Source organism: Chiroxiphia lanceolata, chromosome 5, assembly GCF_009829145.1.
Source record: "Chiroxiphia lanceolata isolate bChiLan1 chromosome 5, bChiLan1.pri, whole genome shotgun sequence".
Classification (NCBI taxonomy): domain Eukaryota; kingdom Metazoa; phylum Chordata; class Aves; order Passeriformes; family Pipridae; genus Chiroxiphia; species Chiroxiphia lanceolata.
The window spans coordinates 78,816-95,048 of record NC_045641.1 but is presented as its reverse complement, the minus strand read 5'-3'; the positions used below and the strand labels follow the sequence as shown (position 1 = coordinate 95,048).

Here is a 16,233-nt window from a genome sequence, read left to right as displayed (position 1 = left end):
GTCATGGAGGGTGTTGAGGTGTCAGATGTGGGGTGTGGGGGTTCCATGGGATGCTGGGTGTGGACATCTCATAGGAATGGGGGACCAGGGTAGGGCTGGGGGCCCATGGGCTGATGTGGATGGGGATGGGGGTCCCATGGAGTGCTGGATGTGGGGATGGGGGTCCCAGACCATTAAGGGTGCTGGAGTGGGGTTGGGGGTCTCCTGGAGTGGTGTGGATGGTGTGGTGGGGATGGAGGAGGGTGCCAGAACGGGGATGGGGGTCCCATGGACCGATGGGCTGGGGAGTCTGTAGTGGAGTTGGGAGTCTCAGCCCCATGGGGTGGCTGGCAGGGAGGGGTCTGTACCCCTGCCCTGCAGGTGACACTGTGGACCCACAGGTGAGCGTGGGCGAGGGCAGCCACCCTGGCAGGGTGAAGGTGCACGGGCCAGGCGTGGAGAAGACGGGGCTGAAGGCCAACGAGCCCACCTACTTCACCGTGGACTGCAGCGAGGCTGGGCAGGGTGGGTGATGGGGGGCATCCTGGGGATCCCTCTGTGGGTATGAGGCTCGTGTCCTGCGTCCCTGGTCCTGCACTCCTGGTCCTCATTCTGCATTCCTGGTCCTGCTTCCCTGGTCCTGCATGTGCATCCCTGGACCAGCATCCCTGGTCCTGGACTCCTTCATCCTGGGTCCATCTGCCCCAGTCCTGGTCCTGCATCCCTGATCCTGCATCTCTGCTCCTGGTCCATTGTCCCTGGTCCTGGTCCAGGATTCCAGGGCCTGCATCCCTGCTCCTGCACCTGTATCCCTGGTCCATCATCCCCAGTCCTGGTCCAACTCCCCACCTCGTGTACCCGGTTCCACCCCTCAGTGCCCCCCGGGACAGCGGGTGCCACTGACCCTGCCCCCCACAGGTGATGTCAGCATTGGGATCAAGTGTGCCCCGGGGGTGGTGGGGCCGCTCGAGGCCGACATCGACTTTGACATCATCAAGAATGACAACGATACCTTCACGGTCAAGTACACGGCGCCGGGCGCGGGGCTCTACACCATCATGGTGCTCTTCGCCAACCAGGTTAGGGTGCCGGGGGTGCCCCCCGCCCCCGGGGGCCGGGTGGGGCTGGAGCTCTGTCCCCGCAGTGCCCCCGTGTCACTGTGGCCTGGTCTCTGTCCCCAGGAGATCCCCTCCAGCCCCTTCCGCATCAAGGTGGACCCGTCCCACGACGCCAGCAAGGTCAAGGCTGAGGGACCCGGGCTCAGCCGCACGGGTGAGGGAGATGTGGGGCAGGGGTGGGGATGGGGGTGTGGGGCAGGGGATGCTGTGGGGCAGGGACCGTGATGCCGTGGGTCCCACAGTGACTGAGAATGGTGCAGGGGTGGAGGTGGGGACCCCCACCCAGTTCTGGGTGCTGTGGTTCCTGCGGGTGCCGTGGGTCCCACAGTGACTGATGATGTGTGCAGGGGTGGAGGTGGGGACCCCCACCCACTTCCGCGTGCAGACGCGGGGGGCAGGGAAGGCCCCCCTGGACGTTCGGTTCGCGGGGACCGGGCCCGGCCCGGCTGTCGCCGACTTCGAGGTCATCGACAACCACGACTACTCCTACACCGTCAAGTACACCCCCCTACAGCAGGTGGGTGCTGGGGCACCCCGACACACGGGAGGGGGCACCCTGACCCGGGGGGAGGGACCTTGACCCGTGGAGGACACCATAACCCTATGGGCACCCACCGCCAAGTGCACCCCGCTGCAGCAGTTGGGTGTGGGGGTCACCGTGAGCCTGGGGGGGGGCACCCTGACCCACGAGGTCATCCCATGGAGGCACCCCATCCCATCTGTGCTCCCCAACCCATAGGGTCACCCATCGGGGCCTGCTCATTGACAGCCCATCCCCTGGGCACCCCCAAGGACACCCCCCGAGACAGCCCAGTGTATAGGGGGGGTATATAGCACCTCCATGGGCACCCCTATGAGCATCCCATCCCCTCAGCACCCTACCCCTATGAACACCCCCCTTCACATGGATACCCCACCCCTGTGGGTACTCCCATGGGACAGCTACACCCCCACATAGGCACCAGTCACCCCAGGGCACCCCCAGACCAACGAATGACCCCCATCCCTGGGACTTCACCCCCCCAGCACCCATGGGTGACCCCCAGCACCCCTCTGTGGGTGCCCATCCCCTGCCCCTCGCTGGGTGCTGGTGTCCCCCAGCAGCACCCTGAGTTGGTGATGTCCCCACAGGGCCCCCTGTCTGTGGTGGTCACCTATGGAGGAGACCCCATTCCCAAGAGCCCCTTCCCTGTCACTGTGGCCCCCCCCCTGCAGCTGGGCAAGGTCAAGGTGCAGGGGCTCAACAGCAGTGAGTGGGGGCACTGGGGGGGCACTGGGGAGGGCACTGGGGGGGGAGCACTCTGGATTTGGGGTACAGCATGGGAAGGCACCCTGGGGGGGACACTTGGGTGTGGGGGCACCCTAAGGGGACACACTCTGGTGGAAGGGGAACCTGCGTGAGGGAGTCAACCTGGGAGGGCACCCTGGATATGGGGAGCACTCTGGTGGGGGGCACCCTTGACTGTGGGGAGCACTCCGGTGGGGGGCACCCTTGACTGTGGGGAGCACTCTGGTGGGGGGCACCCTTGGCTGTGGGATTCATCATGGAGTTGGGGCACACGATGGCAGGGACATTGGGTATGGGGGGCAGCCTGAGGGGAGGACCCCCTGTGTGTGGGGGGCACCCTGGATATGGGGGACACCCATGGGTGGGGGCATGGCAGGGGGTTGACACACCCTGTGGGTGGCACAGCACCCCAGACATGATGGGAAACACCCTTGGGCAGGGGTGACAGACCCTGGGACACACGTGTGGACACACCCCTGGGTCTGGGGGACATATCTGGGTGTGGGGTTCTCCATGGATCTGGGGGCACCCCGGGGGCGTGTGTGTGACCCCCCCGAGCGCAGGGTGCCCCCCTGACCCCCATTCCCCCACAGAGGCGGAGGTGGGGCAGGTGCAGGAGTTCCACGTGGAGGCTCAGGGCGCGGGGGGCCAGGGGCACCTGGAGGTGAAGGTGACGGGCCCCTCGCGCCGCCCCGTGCCCTGCACGGTGGGACCTGCGCCCCCCGGGGGCCCCCATCCCGTGAGCTTCACCCCCTCCGAGGAGGGGCCCCACCGCGTCGAGATCACCTACGATGGGCACCCGGTGCCGGGCAGCCCCTTCCCTGTGGAGGCACTGCTGCCCCCCGACCCCTCCAAGGTGAGCTGGCACACGTGTGTGCAACAGGGGGTGCGTGTGCTCCCCATGACCCCTGCATGTCCTCCCTCAATCCCACGTGTCTCTGCCTCGGGGTGGTAGCTTTGGGGCCATGACTGCAGCATGGGGGTCCCCCATATATCTCTGGCCCCCACATGTCCCTGTGTCCCCCCTGACCCCCACATGTCCCTGTGTCCCCCCTGACCCCCACATGTCTCTGGCCCCCCTAACTCCCGTGTGTCCCTGTGTCCCCCCTGACCCCCCTGTGTCCTTGTGCCCACAGGTGGTGGCCTCGGGGCCGGGGCTGCAGGGCGGCCGTGTGGGGGTCCCGGCGCCCTTCTCCATCGCCACACAGGGCGCTGGCAGCGGGGGGCTGGGGCTGACGGTGGAGGGGCCCTGCGAGGCCAAGATCGAGTGCCAGGACAACGGGGACGGCTCCTGCGCCGTGTCCTACCTGCCCACAGTGCCCGGCGAGTACCACATCAACATCCTCTTTGCCGGGCGCCACATCCCGGGCAGCCCCTTCACGGCCGCGGTCACGGCGCCCTTCGACCCGGCCAAGGTGACGGCGTCAGGGCCGGGGCTGGAGCGCGGCCGTGCGGGCGAGGCGGCCGCTTTCTCCGTGGACTGCTCGCAGGCCGGCGAGGCCGAGCTCACCATCGAGATCCGCTCCGAGGCCGGCGTCAAGGCCGAGGTGCTGGTGCAGAACAACCGGGACGGCACCTACGCCATCACCTACACCCCGGCCTGCGCCGGCGCCTACACCATCACCATCAACTACGGCGGCCTCCCGGTCCCCAACTGCCCCGTGCGCGTCACCGTCGACCCGGCTGTCGACACCAGCAGCGTCAAGGTCTATGGCAAAGGCGTGGAACCGAGAGGTGAGGGGGCGGCCACGCAGGGGCTGCTCACCACGGGCACGTCCTCCCCGTGGGGATCTCCTTCCCACGGGCATCTCCTCCCTACAGGCGTCCCATCCATGGGGGCACCTCCTCCCCATGGACATCCCCCACAGCCACTTCTTCCCCATGGGGACCTTCTCCCCGAGGGCATTCCATCCCCGTGGGCATGTCTTCCCCTTGGATACCACCATGGGCATCTCCATGGACACCCTGTCCCTGTGGGTACCCCTTCTCTGTGGACAGTTCCACTCATGGGCATCCCAACCCCACAGTCACCTCGTCCCCATGGGTATCCCCTCTTGGGGGGGGGTCATCTGCACCCCATGGACATCTCCTCTGCGTGGACACCTCTTCCTTTCACAGACACCCCCATGGCCACGAACACCCCCATGGGCACTGATATCTCCTCCCCATTGGGCACCCCATGGACACCCCCTCCCCGCGGGCACCCTCTCTCACGGCATCTTCTCCCCACAGGCATCTCCTCCCCTGTGCCCCTAACCCTAATCCCACCACTACTCAGGGGTCTCTGTGGCTTCCCCCCACTCACCTCTCTCCTGGGGGGAGGGTGGACTCTGGAGTTTCAGAGTGCAAGATGTGTGCCAGGACACCCCTGAACCCCCTGTGTGTGCTGAGAGGGCCATGGGTGCTCAGGGGGCACAGGGAGGAACCCCCAGGTGAGCTCCAGGCCCCCCCTGACCCTCCTGTGCCCCACAGGGGTGCTGCGGGAGGTGGGCACTGAGTTCACGGTGGACGCGCGGGCTCTGGCCCCCACGGGGGGACCCCACGTCCGGGCGCGGGTGCTGAACCCCTCGGGGACCCCCATCGACACCTTCGTCACCGACCTCGGCGACGGCACCTACCGCGTGGAGTACACGCCCTTCGAGGAGGGTGAGGGACCCCCACAGCCCCCCGGGAACCCCAACACCCCCCGAGGACCCCCAGGGACCCTGAGCCCCAACAGGGACTCTCTCTGCACCTCCCCAGGACCCCAACACTCCCATGGGACCCCAAGTCCTGGCCAGGCATCCTCTGTTCCCCAGGGGGGACCCCCAGAGAGGGACCTTCCCAAACCACATCCAAGTGGGCAACCCTCTCAATTCCCCCCGGTCCCCCCAGAACCACAGACCCCCAAACCCCCCGAGACAGCCCCAAACTCCACTCAAGGACCCCCAACCACCCCCCAGAACCTCATTCAAAAATACCCAAATCCCCTGAGACCCCCCCAAGGGATTCCCAAAGTCCCTGAGACCCTCCAAACCCCACCCAGGGACCCCAAATCCCCTGAAACCCCCACAAAACCATCAAAGAACCACATCCAACCCCACCAAGGGATCCCCAACCTCCACCCAAACCCCACCCAGGGACCCCCAAATACCTCGAGAGCCCCCAGCCCCTCCCTGAGACCCCCCCGCCCCCGCCGTGGGCAGTGTGTGACTGTCCCTGTCACAGGGCTGCACCGGGTGGAGGTGACATATGATGACGTGGCGGTCCCCAAGAGCCCCTTCCGCGTGGGGGTGGCCGAGGGCTGTGACCCCACACGCGTGCGGGCACACGGCCCCGGCCTGGAGGGCGGCTTGGTGGGCACAGCCAACCACTTCACCGTGGAGACCAGGTGGGCACTGACCCCAAGCCCCTCAACTCCCACCCTGCCACCACCCCATACCCACAGACCTCCCCCCAGAGGTGTCACCTCTGTCCCAGGCCACCAACCCACCGTCTCCATCCCCTGCCATGGAGGAGCCACGTCCATCCTCTTGCATTGGATGCACTGCCTATGTCCCCTCCCTTGGATGTGCCACCTCCATCCCAGGTCACCAAACCTGCATCTCCATCCCCTACCATGGAGGTGCCGCCTCCATTCCATGTCACCAACATGGCATCTCTGTCCCCTTCCCATGGAGGTGCCACCTTCATCTCTTGTCACCAACCGGGCATCTCCACCCTCTGCCATCGGTGTGCCACCTCCAGCTCCTGCCACCGGTGTGGCACCTACATGGCATGGCCCCCAACATGCCACTCCATCTCCCTGCCACTAGCATGGCATCCCCACCTCACTGCCTTGGTGGTGGCACCTCCCTCCCCTTGCCGTGGAGGTGGCACCTCCATCCCACTGCCACTGTGTCACCTCCATCTCCCCACCACGGCTCTTCTCCCGCACGGTCCCACCGTGCCCGTGTCACCCCCCTGACCGGTGGTGTTTCCCCAGGGGCGCGGGCACTGGGGGGCTGGGTCTGGCCATCGAGGGTCCCTCGGAGGCCAAGATGTCCTGCAAGGACAACAAGGACGGGAGCTGCGCAGTGGAGTACGTGCCCTTCACGCCCGGTGACTACGATGTCAACATCACCTTCGGCGGCCACCCCATTCCCGGTGCGGGGGGACACGGGGATGGGCGGGGGGGAGAGGCGTCCTGGTGGGCGTCCACTGGCCACAGGGCCACACTGTGGTGATACCATGGTGGCCCCATGCCCAAGCTGTCCCCTGCCTCTGCTATCCCCATGGCCATGGCTTTGATATCCCTATGGCCACAATGACCCTACAGCCACACTGTGCCCATGCCCATGCTGAGCCCTTCCCCATACCGATCCCATGGCCATGCAGTCATCGTGCCCACACTGACCCCATGGTTAGGTTGTCCCCATGGCCAGACTGACTTCATGGCCATGTTGAATGCATGGCTCCCATTGACCCCATGGCCACGTTGACCCTCTGGTCACGCTGTCCCCATGCCCATTTTGAACCCATGGCCATGTGGACCCTACAGATGTGTTGGCCCCATGGGCATGTCAACCTCATGAGCACGTTGGCCCCACACTGTGCCCATGCCCACTGTGGACACACTGACCCTACAGCCATGCTGTCCCTGTGCCCATGCTGATCCTATGGATATGTTGGCCCCAGGGCCACGCTGACCTCACTCTCATGCTGACCCCATGTCCACATTGACCCAGTAGCCATGCCACCCCCATCCCCACCCTACCCTGCCCCCACAGTGCCCCCCCCCATGCGCTGACCCCCTCCCCATGCAGGGAGCCCGTTCCGGGTGCGGGTGCGGGATGCCGTGGACGCCTCGAAGGTGACGTGCTCGGGGCCGGGGCTGGGCCCCACTGTCCGTGCGCGGCTGCCCCAGACCTTCACCGTGGACGTCAGCGCCGCGGGGCGCGCGGCCCTCGAGGTGACGCTGCTGGGGCCCGCCGGTACGTGGGGACGTGGAGGGTGGAGGCTCTGTCTTGTGGGGTGTCCTAACCCTGCCCAGTGGATCCCATGGTCCACAGGGTGTCCTATTCCTTGGGATATCCTGACCCACAGATGTCCTGCATCATGGCTTGTCCAACCCATGGATGCCATGTACCATAGGGTGTCCTGGCCTGCGGTGTGCCCTGCTCTATAGGGTGTCCTACCCATGGACATCCTGCTCCACAGGATGTCCAGCCCCATGGATGCCCTTCTCCCTAGGGCGTCCTGCCCCGTGGAGTTCCCTGCTCAGGGATGTCCTGCCCCGTGGAGTTCCCTGCTCAGGGATGTCCTGCCCCGTTGAGTTCCCTGCTCAGGGATGTCCTGCCCCACATGCTGCTCTATATCCTCCATGTTCCCCTGCTCCATGTGTCCCCCTGCCTCACATATCACCACCCCACATGTCCTGCTGCCACACAGGGCTGCCGGAGCCGCTGGAGGTCCGAGACAATGGTGATGGCACCCATAAGGTCACCTACACCCCGGCCACCGACGGGCCCTACACCGTGGCCGTCAAGTACGGAGGGCAGGAGGTGCCACGCAGGTGAGACCCCACCTGGGGTGGATGGGTGGGGACACAGGATCCCCCCACAGCCTGGGGGTCCCGGCACCCCCCTTACCCACTACCCCCCACAGCCCCTTCAAGGTGACGGCGCTGCCAGCCCACGATGCCAGCAAGGTGCGGGCGAGCGGCCCCGGGCTGAGCACGGGGGGCATCCCCGCCAGCCTCCCCGTCGAGTTCACCATCGACGCCCGCGACGCAGGCGAGGGGCTCCTCACCGTGCAGATCCTGGTCAGTGTAGGGGGGAACATGGGGGCGTGGGAGGTGTGAGGGGACACATGGAGGGTGGGCGAGGGGCTCCTCACTGTGCAGATCCTGGTCAGTGTAGGGGGGAACATGTGGGGACCTGGGGAGTGGGCGAGGGGCTGCTCATGGTGCAGATCCTGGTCAGTGCCAGGGGGAGACACAGGGTGCCCTTTCCCTCACATACCGGGGTGCTGAGCACAGGGCACTGATGGGGGTTGCCCGCAGGACCCCGAGGGACAGCCCAAGAAGGCGTCGATCCGGGACAATGGGGATGGCACCTACACAGTATCCTACGTGCCCGACGTGCCGGGGCGCTACACCAGCACCGTCAAGTATGGGGGGGATGAGATCCCCGCGTCGCCCTTCCGCGTCCTCGCTGTGCCCGCCGGCGATGCCAGCAAGTGCCTTGTCACAGGTGGGGCTGCCCCATAGTGTCCTCATGCTGATCCATGCTATTCCTTGCTGCCCCATGGCGTTCCCTTGCTGATCCACAGCATTCCCTCACTGACCCACAGCATTCCCTCACTGACCCACAACATCCCCTCGCTGACCCACAGCGTCCCCCAACTGACCCGTGGTGTCCCCTCGCTGCCCCGTGGCATCCCCTCACTGCCCTGTGGTGTCCTTTCGCTGGCCCACTGCATCCCTCGCTGACCCACCGTGTCCCCATGCTGCCCCATGGCATCCCCTCCTACCTCACGGCATCCACATGCTGACCGACAGTGTCCCCTTGCTGCCCCACAGCACCCAGCCCACCCCAGACACCCCTGCCTTGCCCCTTGGCACCCCACTGCTGCCCCCAGCACTCCCACTGCCCCACTGCTGCCCCCAGCACCCCTCACTGCCCCCCAGCACCCCTACCTGCCCCACTGCTACCCCCAGCACCCCCCAGCACCCCCCAGCCCTGCCCCATGGCGCAGTGGGGATGAGAGGGTGCCCCCAGGACAGGATGTGCCGGCCCCCCCCGGAAGCCCCCGGCCCCCTCGGCCCCCCCGGCCCCCCAACCAGCCCCCCAACCCCTTCTCACCGCTCTCCCTGGTCTCTCTTGCAGTATCCATTGGGGGCCATGGACTGGGTAAGTGGCGCCGGGGGGGCACTTGGGGGGCCGGGGGGGGCACTTGGGGGGTAGGTTTGGGGTCTCCCCGTGGCCCTGACCCCACCCTCCCCTGCAGGCGCCTGCCTGGGCCCCACGATCCAGATCGGGGAGGAGACGGTGATCACGGTGGACGCGAAGGCAGCGGGACAGGGCAAGGTCACCTGCAAGGTGTCAACTCCCGACGGTGCCGAGCTGGATGTGGACGTGGTGGAGAACCACGACGGCACCTTCGACATCTTCTACACCGCACCCGAGCCTGGCAAATACGTCATCACCATCCGCTTCGGCGGGGAACACGTCCCCAACAGCCCCTTCCACGTCCTGGTGGGTGGGGGACCGGGGGGCTCTGTGAGTCTGGGAGGTTGTGGTGGGCACCATGGGGCAGAGTTTGGGAGATCTCTGGCATGGAGTAGGGAGACCATCGTGGGTGCCATGGGGTTGGGAGACTGGGGTGGATCCGAGGGGCAGAGTTGAAGGCACAATGGGCATCATGGGACAGAGATTGTGGAGACCAGGGTGACACCATGGAGTAGGGAAACTGTGGTGGGGTTGAACATCATGGTGGGCATCAAGGGACAGAGAGCTGGTCAGTGAGGAGTAATGAGAGCACAATGGGCTCCATGGGTTTGGGTGACCATGATGGGAGTCATGGAATTGCGAGACCCTGGTGGGCACCCTGGGACAGTGTCAGGACCATGGTGGCCATCATGGAGCTAAGAGAGTGGGGAGACCACGGTGGGTTAGGGTTAGGGTTAGGGTTAGGGTTAGGGTTAGACCATGGTGGGCGCCATGGGGTTGGGTGACCATGGTGAGTGCCATGGGGCCAGGGTCATAGTGGGAACTGTGGGGTTTGGAGGCTGCGAGCATCACTCTGGGGCTGGGAGCCCGGGGTTCTCACCCCTCACTATGGCCACCCCAGGGCTGTGAGCCCACCATGGGGTTCTGACCCTCCTCTCTGCCATATGATCAGGCCACGGATGAGCCCCCAGCCACCGCTGAGAACCTCCGGCCCTTCAACCTCGTCATCCCCTTCACGGTGCAGAAGGGTGAGATCACAGGTACAGGGTGGGGTCAGGGGGACAGGGAGCACCCTGTGAGGCACCAGCTCCCCTTGGTGCCCCTGCTGACACGGTGCCCCCAGGCGAGGTGCGGATGCCCTCGGGGAAGACAGCGCGGCCCAACATCACGGACAACAAGGACGGGACGGTGACAGTGCACTACGCCCCCTCCGAGAAGGGGCTGCACGAGATGGACATCCGCTACGATGGCAACCACATCCCTGGTGAGCCACTGGGGGGACTGGGAGCTGGCTGAGGAAGGTTGATACCACCATGCCCTGGTTGGTGTCGGGGTGTCCCTGTTGGGTCCCTGGTTGGTCACCCCTTGGTTTGGGGTGACCCCATGGGGCCCTTGACTGTTGTTGTCCACGTCCCCAGGGAGTCCTCTCCAGTTCTACGTGGATGCCATCAACCCGCGCCATGTCAGTGCCTATGGGCCAGGGCTGAGCCACGGGATGGTCAACAAGCCCTGCACCTTCACCATCGTCACCAAGGACGCCGGCGAGGGTCAGTGGTGGCCAAGGGGAGCTGGGACAGTCATGGGGACCCCCCAGTGCTACCAGGAGAGGCTGGAAATCCCTGGTGCCTCCTGACACATCCTGACACATCCTGTACCCCCAGGTGGGCTGTCGCTGGCAGTGGAAGGTCCCTCCAAGGCAGAGATCACCTGCCAGGACAACAAGGACGGGACGTGCACCGTGTCCTATCTGCCCACAGCCCCTGGTGACTACAGCATCATTGTGCGCTTCGATGACAAACACATCCCGGGCAGCCCCTTCACTGCCAAGATAACCGGTGAGATGGGGAGGGACAGCAGGGGCTGGGGGTCCTGGGGGTCCTTGGAGTCTCCACGTGGCCATGGGGGCACCTGTGTGGTCATAGGGACTATGGCATGGTCATGGGGACACCTGTGGGGTCATGGGGCCACCTTCCTCATGGCCACTGGGACCCCATCAAACAGCTATGATGTCCCTTGTCCAACCCTGGTCACCAGGGCCATCCCATGGCCTTGGGGACCTCATGGAGCTTTGGAGACCCCAATTCATGGCCATGGGGACCTCGCATAGCTTTGGGGACCATATCACATGTGGACCTTGTGGGGTCCTTATCCATGAACTTGAGGACCCCATTCACACATCTTTGGGCAACCTCCAGCCCTGAGGGTCCTCTCCGCGTGACCATGAGGACCTTGTGGGGCCTTGGGTACACCATCCCATGACCTTTGGGACCCCATCCATCCCGGCCCCTACCTTGAGCTGATGTCCTCTCTGACGGCGTCTCTGCAGGGGATGATTCCATGCGCACGTCCCAGCTCAACGTGGGCACCTCGACCGACGTGTCGCTGAAGATCGCAGAGACGGACCTGAGCCTGCTGGCGGCCACCATCCGTGCACCCTCGGGCAACGAGGAGCCCTGCCTGCTCAAGAGGCTGCCCAACCGCCACATCGGTGCGTGGGGACATGGGGACACCGTGGGGACACTGTGGGGACACAGGGACATGGGTACAATAGAACTGGGACATGGGCCCATGAAAGGGGGATGTGGGACTTGGGGACTTGGTGGGACAGGGGACAGCGGGGCTGTGAAGTCGCAGGGATGGGTGGCCCTGTGGCGTTGGGTCGCCAGGGGTTGGTGGCCATAGTCAGGGGATGTGGGTGGTGATGAGGGACTGATGGAGATGGTCAGCGGCTGGTTACGGTGACCATGGGTTGGTAGAACTGTCCAGAAGTTGATGGTGGTGGCCAAGGGCTGGAGGAGATGGCCAGGGCTGGGTGTCTGGCCAGGGGCTGGTGGTGGTGGCCATGGGTTGGTGATGGCCAGGGCTGGTGGTGGTGGCCATGGGTTGATGGTGGGATGTGACCATGGTGTCCCCCCAGGCATCTCATTCACGCCCAAGGAGGTGGGCGAGCACGTGGTGAGCGTGCGGAAGAGTGGGCAGCACGTCACCAACAGCCCCTTCAAGATCCTGGTGGGGCAGTCGGAGATTGGCGACGCAGGCCGGGTCAAGGTGTGGGGCCAAGGGCTGCTGGAGGGCCACACCTTTGAGGTGGCTGAGTTCATCGTGGACACGCGCAGCGCCGGTGAGGCCACGGGGGGAGTTGGCCATGGCCAGGGCCAGGATGGGGTGGTGGCTGTGGTTACGACCAGGGTGAAATGGTGGCCATGACCATGTTTTAGCCACCCAAAGATGGGGTGGTGGCCATGGTTATGGCTGTAGTGTGCCATGGCCACATGGGGTGGTGGCCAAGGCTCTGTATGGCCAGGAAGGGATGGTAGCCATGGTCATGGCCAAGGCAGGATGGTTGCTGGGGCTGGGGTTGGATGGTGGCTGTGGTAGTGGTGTGACCATAGCCAGAATGATTTGAGGGCCAAGGCCATGCCACAGCTGCAGCCAGCACAGCCTTGGGTGGTGATGATGGTGGCATGGCCATCACCCAGGTGGGAGGTGGCTAAGGCCATGCCGCAGCTGCAACCAGCACAGGATGGAGTGGTGGCCATGGTTGTGGCCACGGCCAGGATGGGGTGGTGGCTTTGATGGCTGGGTTGGGGTGGTGTCCATGGCGTGGCCATGTCCAGGACAGGGAGAGCTGTCATGGGCCACCTCTGAGTGTGTCCCTGTGGTTGCCCAGGCTATGGCGGGCTGGGTCTGTCCATCGAGGGCCCCAGCAAGGTGGACATCAACTGTGAGGACGTGGAGGATGGCACCTGCAAGGTCACCTACTGCCCCACTGAGCCTGGCAACTACATCATCAACATCAAGTTTGCCGACAAACATGTCCCAGGTGGGGCCAGGGGGACAAGGGGGGGCACAGGGGTGCAGTGCAGGGCGCTGGGACCCCCGGAGGGGTGACAGCTTCCTGGAGTGACCTTCTCCTGCAGGGAGCCCCTTCACAGTGAAGGTGACGGGTGAGGGCCGGATGAAGGAGAGCATCACGCGCCGGCGGCAGGCACCTTCCATCGCCACCGTTGGCAGCACCTGTGACCTCAACCTCAAAATCCCAGGTAGGCTTGGCCTTCCTCCTCCTCCTCCTCTCCTCCTTCATCCTCCATCCTCCTCCTCCTCCGTGGGCTGAGACGCCTCTCAGCCATTCCAGCTCTGACTTCTCCCTCTTTCTTCCTTCTCTCCCCGCTGTGTGTCTGTGTCCGTGTCCTTCCGTGCACCTGCACCTGTGTCCGTGCGTCCCTCTGGGTGTGCCACCACTCACCGGTACCTCCATCCACATCCTTTGTCCATGTGTCCATCCCTGGCTTCATCCACCCATGGCTCTGTGCATCACTGCAACCATCCCTACATCCATCCCCATGTCCATCCCCCCCTGTACCAACCCCTACTTCCATCCCCGTGACCACCCGTGTCTGCACCCATCATGATTCCATCATCCCTGTGTCCATCCTTGTCTCCATCCCTGTGACCATCCCTGTCTCCACCCGTTCATGTCTCCACCCATCCCTACATCCATCCCCGCATTCATCCAACCCTGTGTCCATCCACATCCCCGTGGCCCCACCACTCCTCTGGGCACCTTTCTGTCCTCCCTCCCTGTGCCCACGTCCTGTGGTCCCCTCCGTGTCCTCGTGGTCCCCCCGTGTCCCCACTGTCCCCGTGTGTCCCCGCTGTCCGCCCGTGTCCCCGCGGGGCGTTCCCCAGGGAACTGGTTCCAGATGGTGTCGGCGCAGGAGCGGCTGACGCGCACGTTCACGCGCAGCAGCCACACGTACACGCGCACGGAGCGCACCGAGATCAGCAAGACGCGCGGCGGGGAGACCACGCGCGAGGTGCACGTGGAGGAGTCGACCCGCGTGGGCGGCGCCTTCCCCCGAGCACCCCCGGAGCCCTTCGGCACCTTCGGGGCCTTCGGGCCCCGCGAGGGCATCGGCGCCTTCGGGGCCCCCGCGCGCACACACGAGGGTGCGTCCTACGGGGGTTGTGCAGGGCAGCGCGATGGCTCGAGGGCTGGGGGTGCACGGGGGGTGGGTGAGCAGGACACTGTGACTGCACAGGGACTGGGTGAACAGGACAGTGTGACTGCACGGGGACTGGGTGAGCAGGACACTGTGCCTGCATGGGGGGCGACTGCACTGGCACACACGGGTGCGTTTGCAGGAGGGCCACGTGCTCTGGGGCAGGACACTGGGCTTGCACGAGGGCTGGGTGTGTGAAAGGGGCGTGTGAGTGCGGGGGAGTGTTTGCACAAGGACTGGGTGTAGGGGAGTACCAGTATGGGTTTGCACAGGACTGGGTTTGCACAGGACTGGGTTTGCACAGGGCTGGCTGTGTGAGGCAGTGGGCTTGCATGAGAGCTGAGCACATTTGCATGTGGGAGTGCCCTTGCACGGTGTGTGTGTGTGTGTGTGTGTGTGCTCACAGGGATGTGTGTGTGCTCACAGGGATGTGTGTGTGCTCACAGGGATATGTGTGTGCTCACAGGGATGTGTGTGTGCTCACAGGGATGTGTGTGTGCTCACAGGGATGTGTGTGCTCACAGGGCTGTGTGTGCTCACAGGGGGTGCACAGCTGCTCACCGGATGGTGTGTGCTCATGGGGTGTGTGTGCTCATGGGCTGTGTGTGCTCATGGGCTGTGTGTGCTCACAGGGCTGTGTGTGCTCACAGGGGTGTGTGTTGACAGGGTTCTGGGGCGCCAGAGTGCCCTGGTGCTGGGGTGCCATAGTGACACGGTGATGAGGAGATGGGGTGCTGAGGTGCTGGGGTGCCCTAGTGTTAGGGTGCCAGATTTGCAGGATGATAGAGTGATGTGATGATAAGGTGCCCTGGTGACAGGGTGACAACGTGCCATAGTGATGGGGTGCCATAGTGGCACGGTAGTGGGGTGATGATGGGGTGATGTTGAGGTAATGCTGGGTGCCCAGGTGCCCGGGGTGATGAGATGTGTGCCCGCAGGTGAGGCGTCGGTGCAGGAGCTGACGGCGCAGGTGCTGAGCCCGTCGGGGCAGCGGCGCGAGGCCGAGGTGGTGCCGGGGGCCGCGGGGGTCTACAGCGTGCGCTTCGTGCCCCAGGAGACGGGCGCCCACACCGTCAGCGTCAAGTTCCGGGGCCAGCACGTGCCCGGAAGCCCCTTCCAGTTCACAGTGGGGCCCCTGGGAGAGGGCGGTGCCCACAAGGTGCGCGCGGGGGGCACCGGCCTTCAGCGCGCCGTGGCTGGCACACCAGGTACGGGGGGTCTGCCAGGAATGGGGGGGCTCTGCCTGGGATGGGGGGGTCTGCCAGGTACGGGGGGGTCAGCTAGGTATGGGGAAGGCATGGGGGGATGGGGGGATTGGGGCAACTGGGGAGATATGGGGGGTCTGGGTGTGATGGGGATGGGGGGGCAATGAGGGAGGTGTGGGGGCCGATGGGGAGGTGGGTGCTATTGTGGGGCTGGGGTTGTGGGGACAGTGGGGGGGCTGGGTGCTGTTGGGTGATGGGAGCAATGGGGGGTGTGTACTATGGGTAGAGGGGATGTTGGTGAAATTGGGGGGCTCTGGGTGCTGTGATGGGGGATTTGGGTACAGTTGGGTGTGGGGGCAATGTGGGGGTGCTATGGGGGATCTGGGTGCCATGGGGGGTGGGTGCGGGTCTGTGATGGGTGTCACTGTCCTGGGGTGCCACTGGGGGCCGGGGTGACCTGGTGCCCCCCCCCAGCCGAGTTCAGCATCTGGACACGTGAGGCGGGTGCGGGGGGTCTCTCCATCGCCGTCGAGGGGCCCAGCAAGGCCGAGATCTCCTTCGAGGACCGCAAGGACGGCTCCTGTGGTGTCTCCTACCTGGTGCAGGAGCCAGGTGAGAGGGGGCTGCCCTCCAACACCCCAACACACCAAGCACCCACCCCCCCCAAGGGTACTCAACCTGGGGCTAGGACTGTGGGACCCTCGTACAAGGGGGGACCCCCATGCAAAG

At 65.1% G+C, this 16,233-nt stretch overlaps 1 protein-coding gene across 1 annotated transcript in view; it reads left to right on the top strand.

The window, feature by feature from the left end:
• Nucleotides 1-16,233, top strand: part of FLNC (filamin C) — a 29,151-nt gene that overhangs the window by 9,632 nt on the left and 3,286 nt on the right. The window contains exons 15-41 of the mRNA XM_032688077.1: nt 381-504; nt 898-1,058; nt 1,161-1,251; nt 1,445-1,614; nt 2,229-2,346; nt 2,979-3,241; nt 3,522-4,119; nt 4,858-5,031; nt 5,593-5,755; nt 6,350-6,510; nt 7,170-7,337; nt 7,795-7,918; nt 8,011-8,167; nt 8,408-8,597; nt 9,234-9,257; nt 9,355-9,602; nt 10,249-10,336; nt 10,420-10,560; nt 10,715-10,843; nt 10,958-11,131; nt 11,623-11,784; nt 12,214-12,417; nt 12,967-13,119; nt 13,217-13,339; nt 13,986-14,246; nt 15,238-15,507; nt 15,979-16,116. Coding sequence (XP_032543968.1) covers nt 381-504; nt 898-1,058; nt 1,161-1,251; nt 1,445-1,614; nt 2,229-2,346; nt 2,979-3,241; nt 3,522-4,119; nt 4,858-5,031; nt 5,593-5,755; nt 6,350-6,510; nt 7,170-7,337; nt 7,795-7,918; nt 8,011-8,167; nt 8,408-8,597; nt 9,234-9,257; nt 9,355-9,602; nt 10,249-10,336; nt 10,420-10,560; nt 10,715-10,843; nt 10,958-11,131; nt 11,623-11,784; nt 12,214-12,417; nt 12,967-13,119; nt 13,217-13,339; nt 13,986-14,246; nt 15,238-15,507; nt 15,979-16,116 — 4,777 coding nt within the window. The remainder of the gene's footprint in view (nt 1-380; nt 505-897; nt 1,059-1,160; nt 1,252-1,444; nt 1,615-2,228; nt 2,347-2,978; nt 3,242-3,521; nt 4,120-4,857; nt 5,032-5,592; nt 5,756-6,349; nt 6,511-7,169; nt 7,338-7,794; nt 7,919-8,010; nt 8,168-8,407; nt 8,598-9,233; nt 9,258-9,354; nt 9,603-10,248; nt 10,337-10,419; nt 10,561-10,714; nt 10,844-10,957; nt 11,132-11,622; nt 11,785-12,213; nt 12,418-12,966; nt 13,120-13,216; nt 13,340-13,985; nt 14,247-15,237; nt 15,508-15,978; nt 16,117-16,233) is intronic.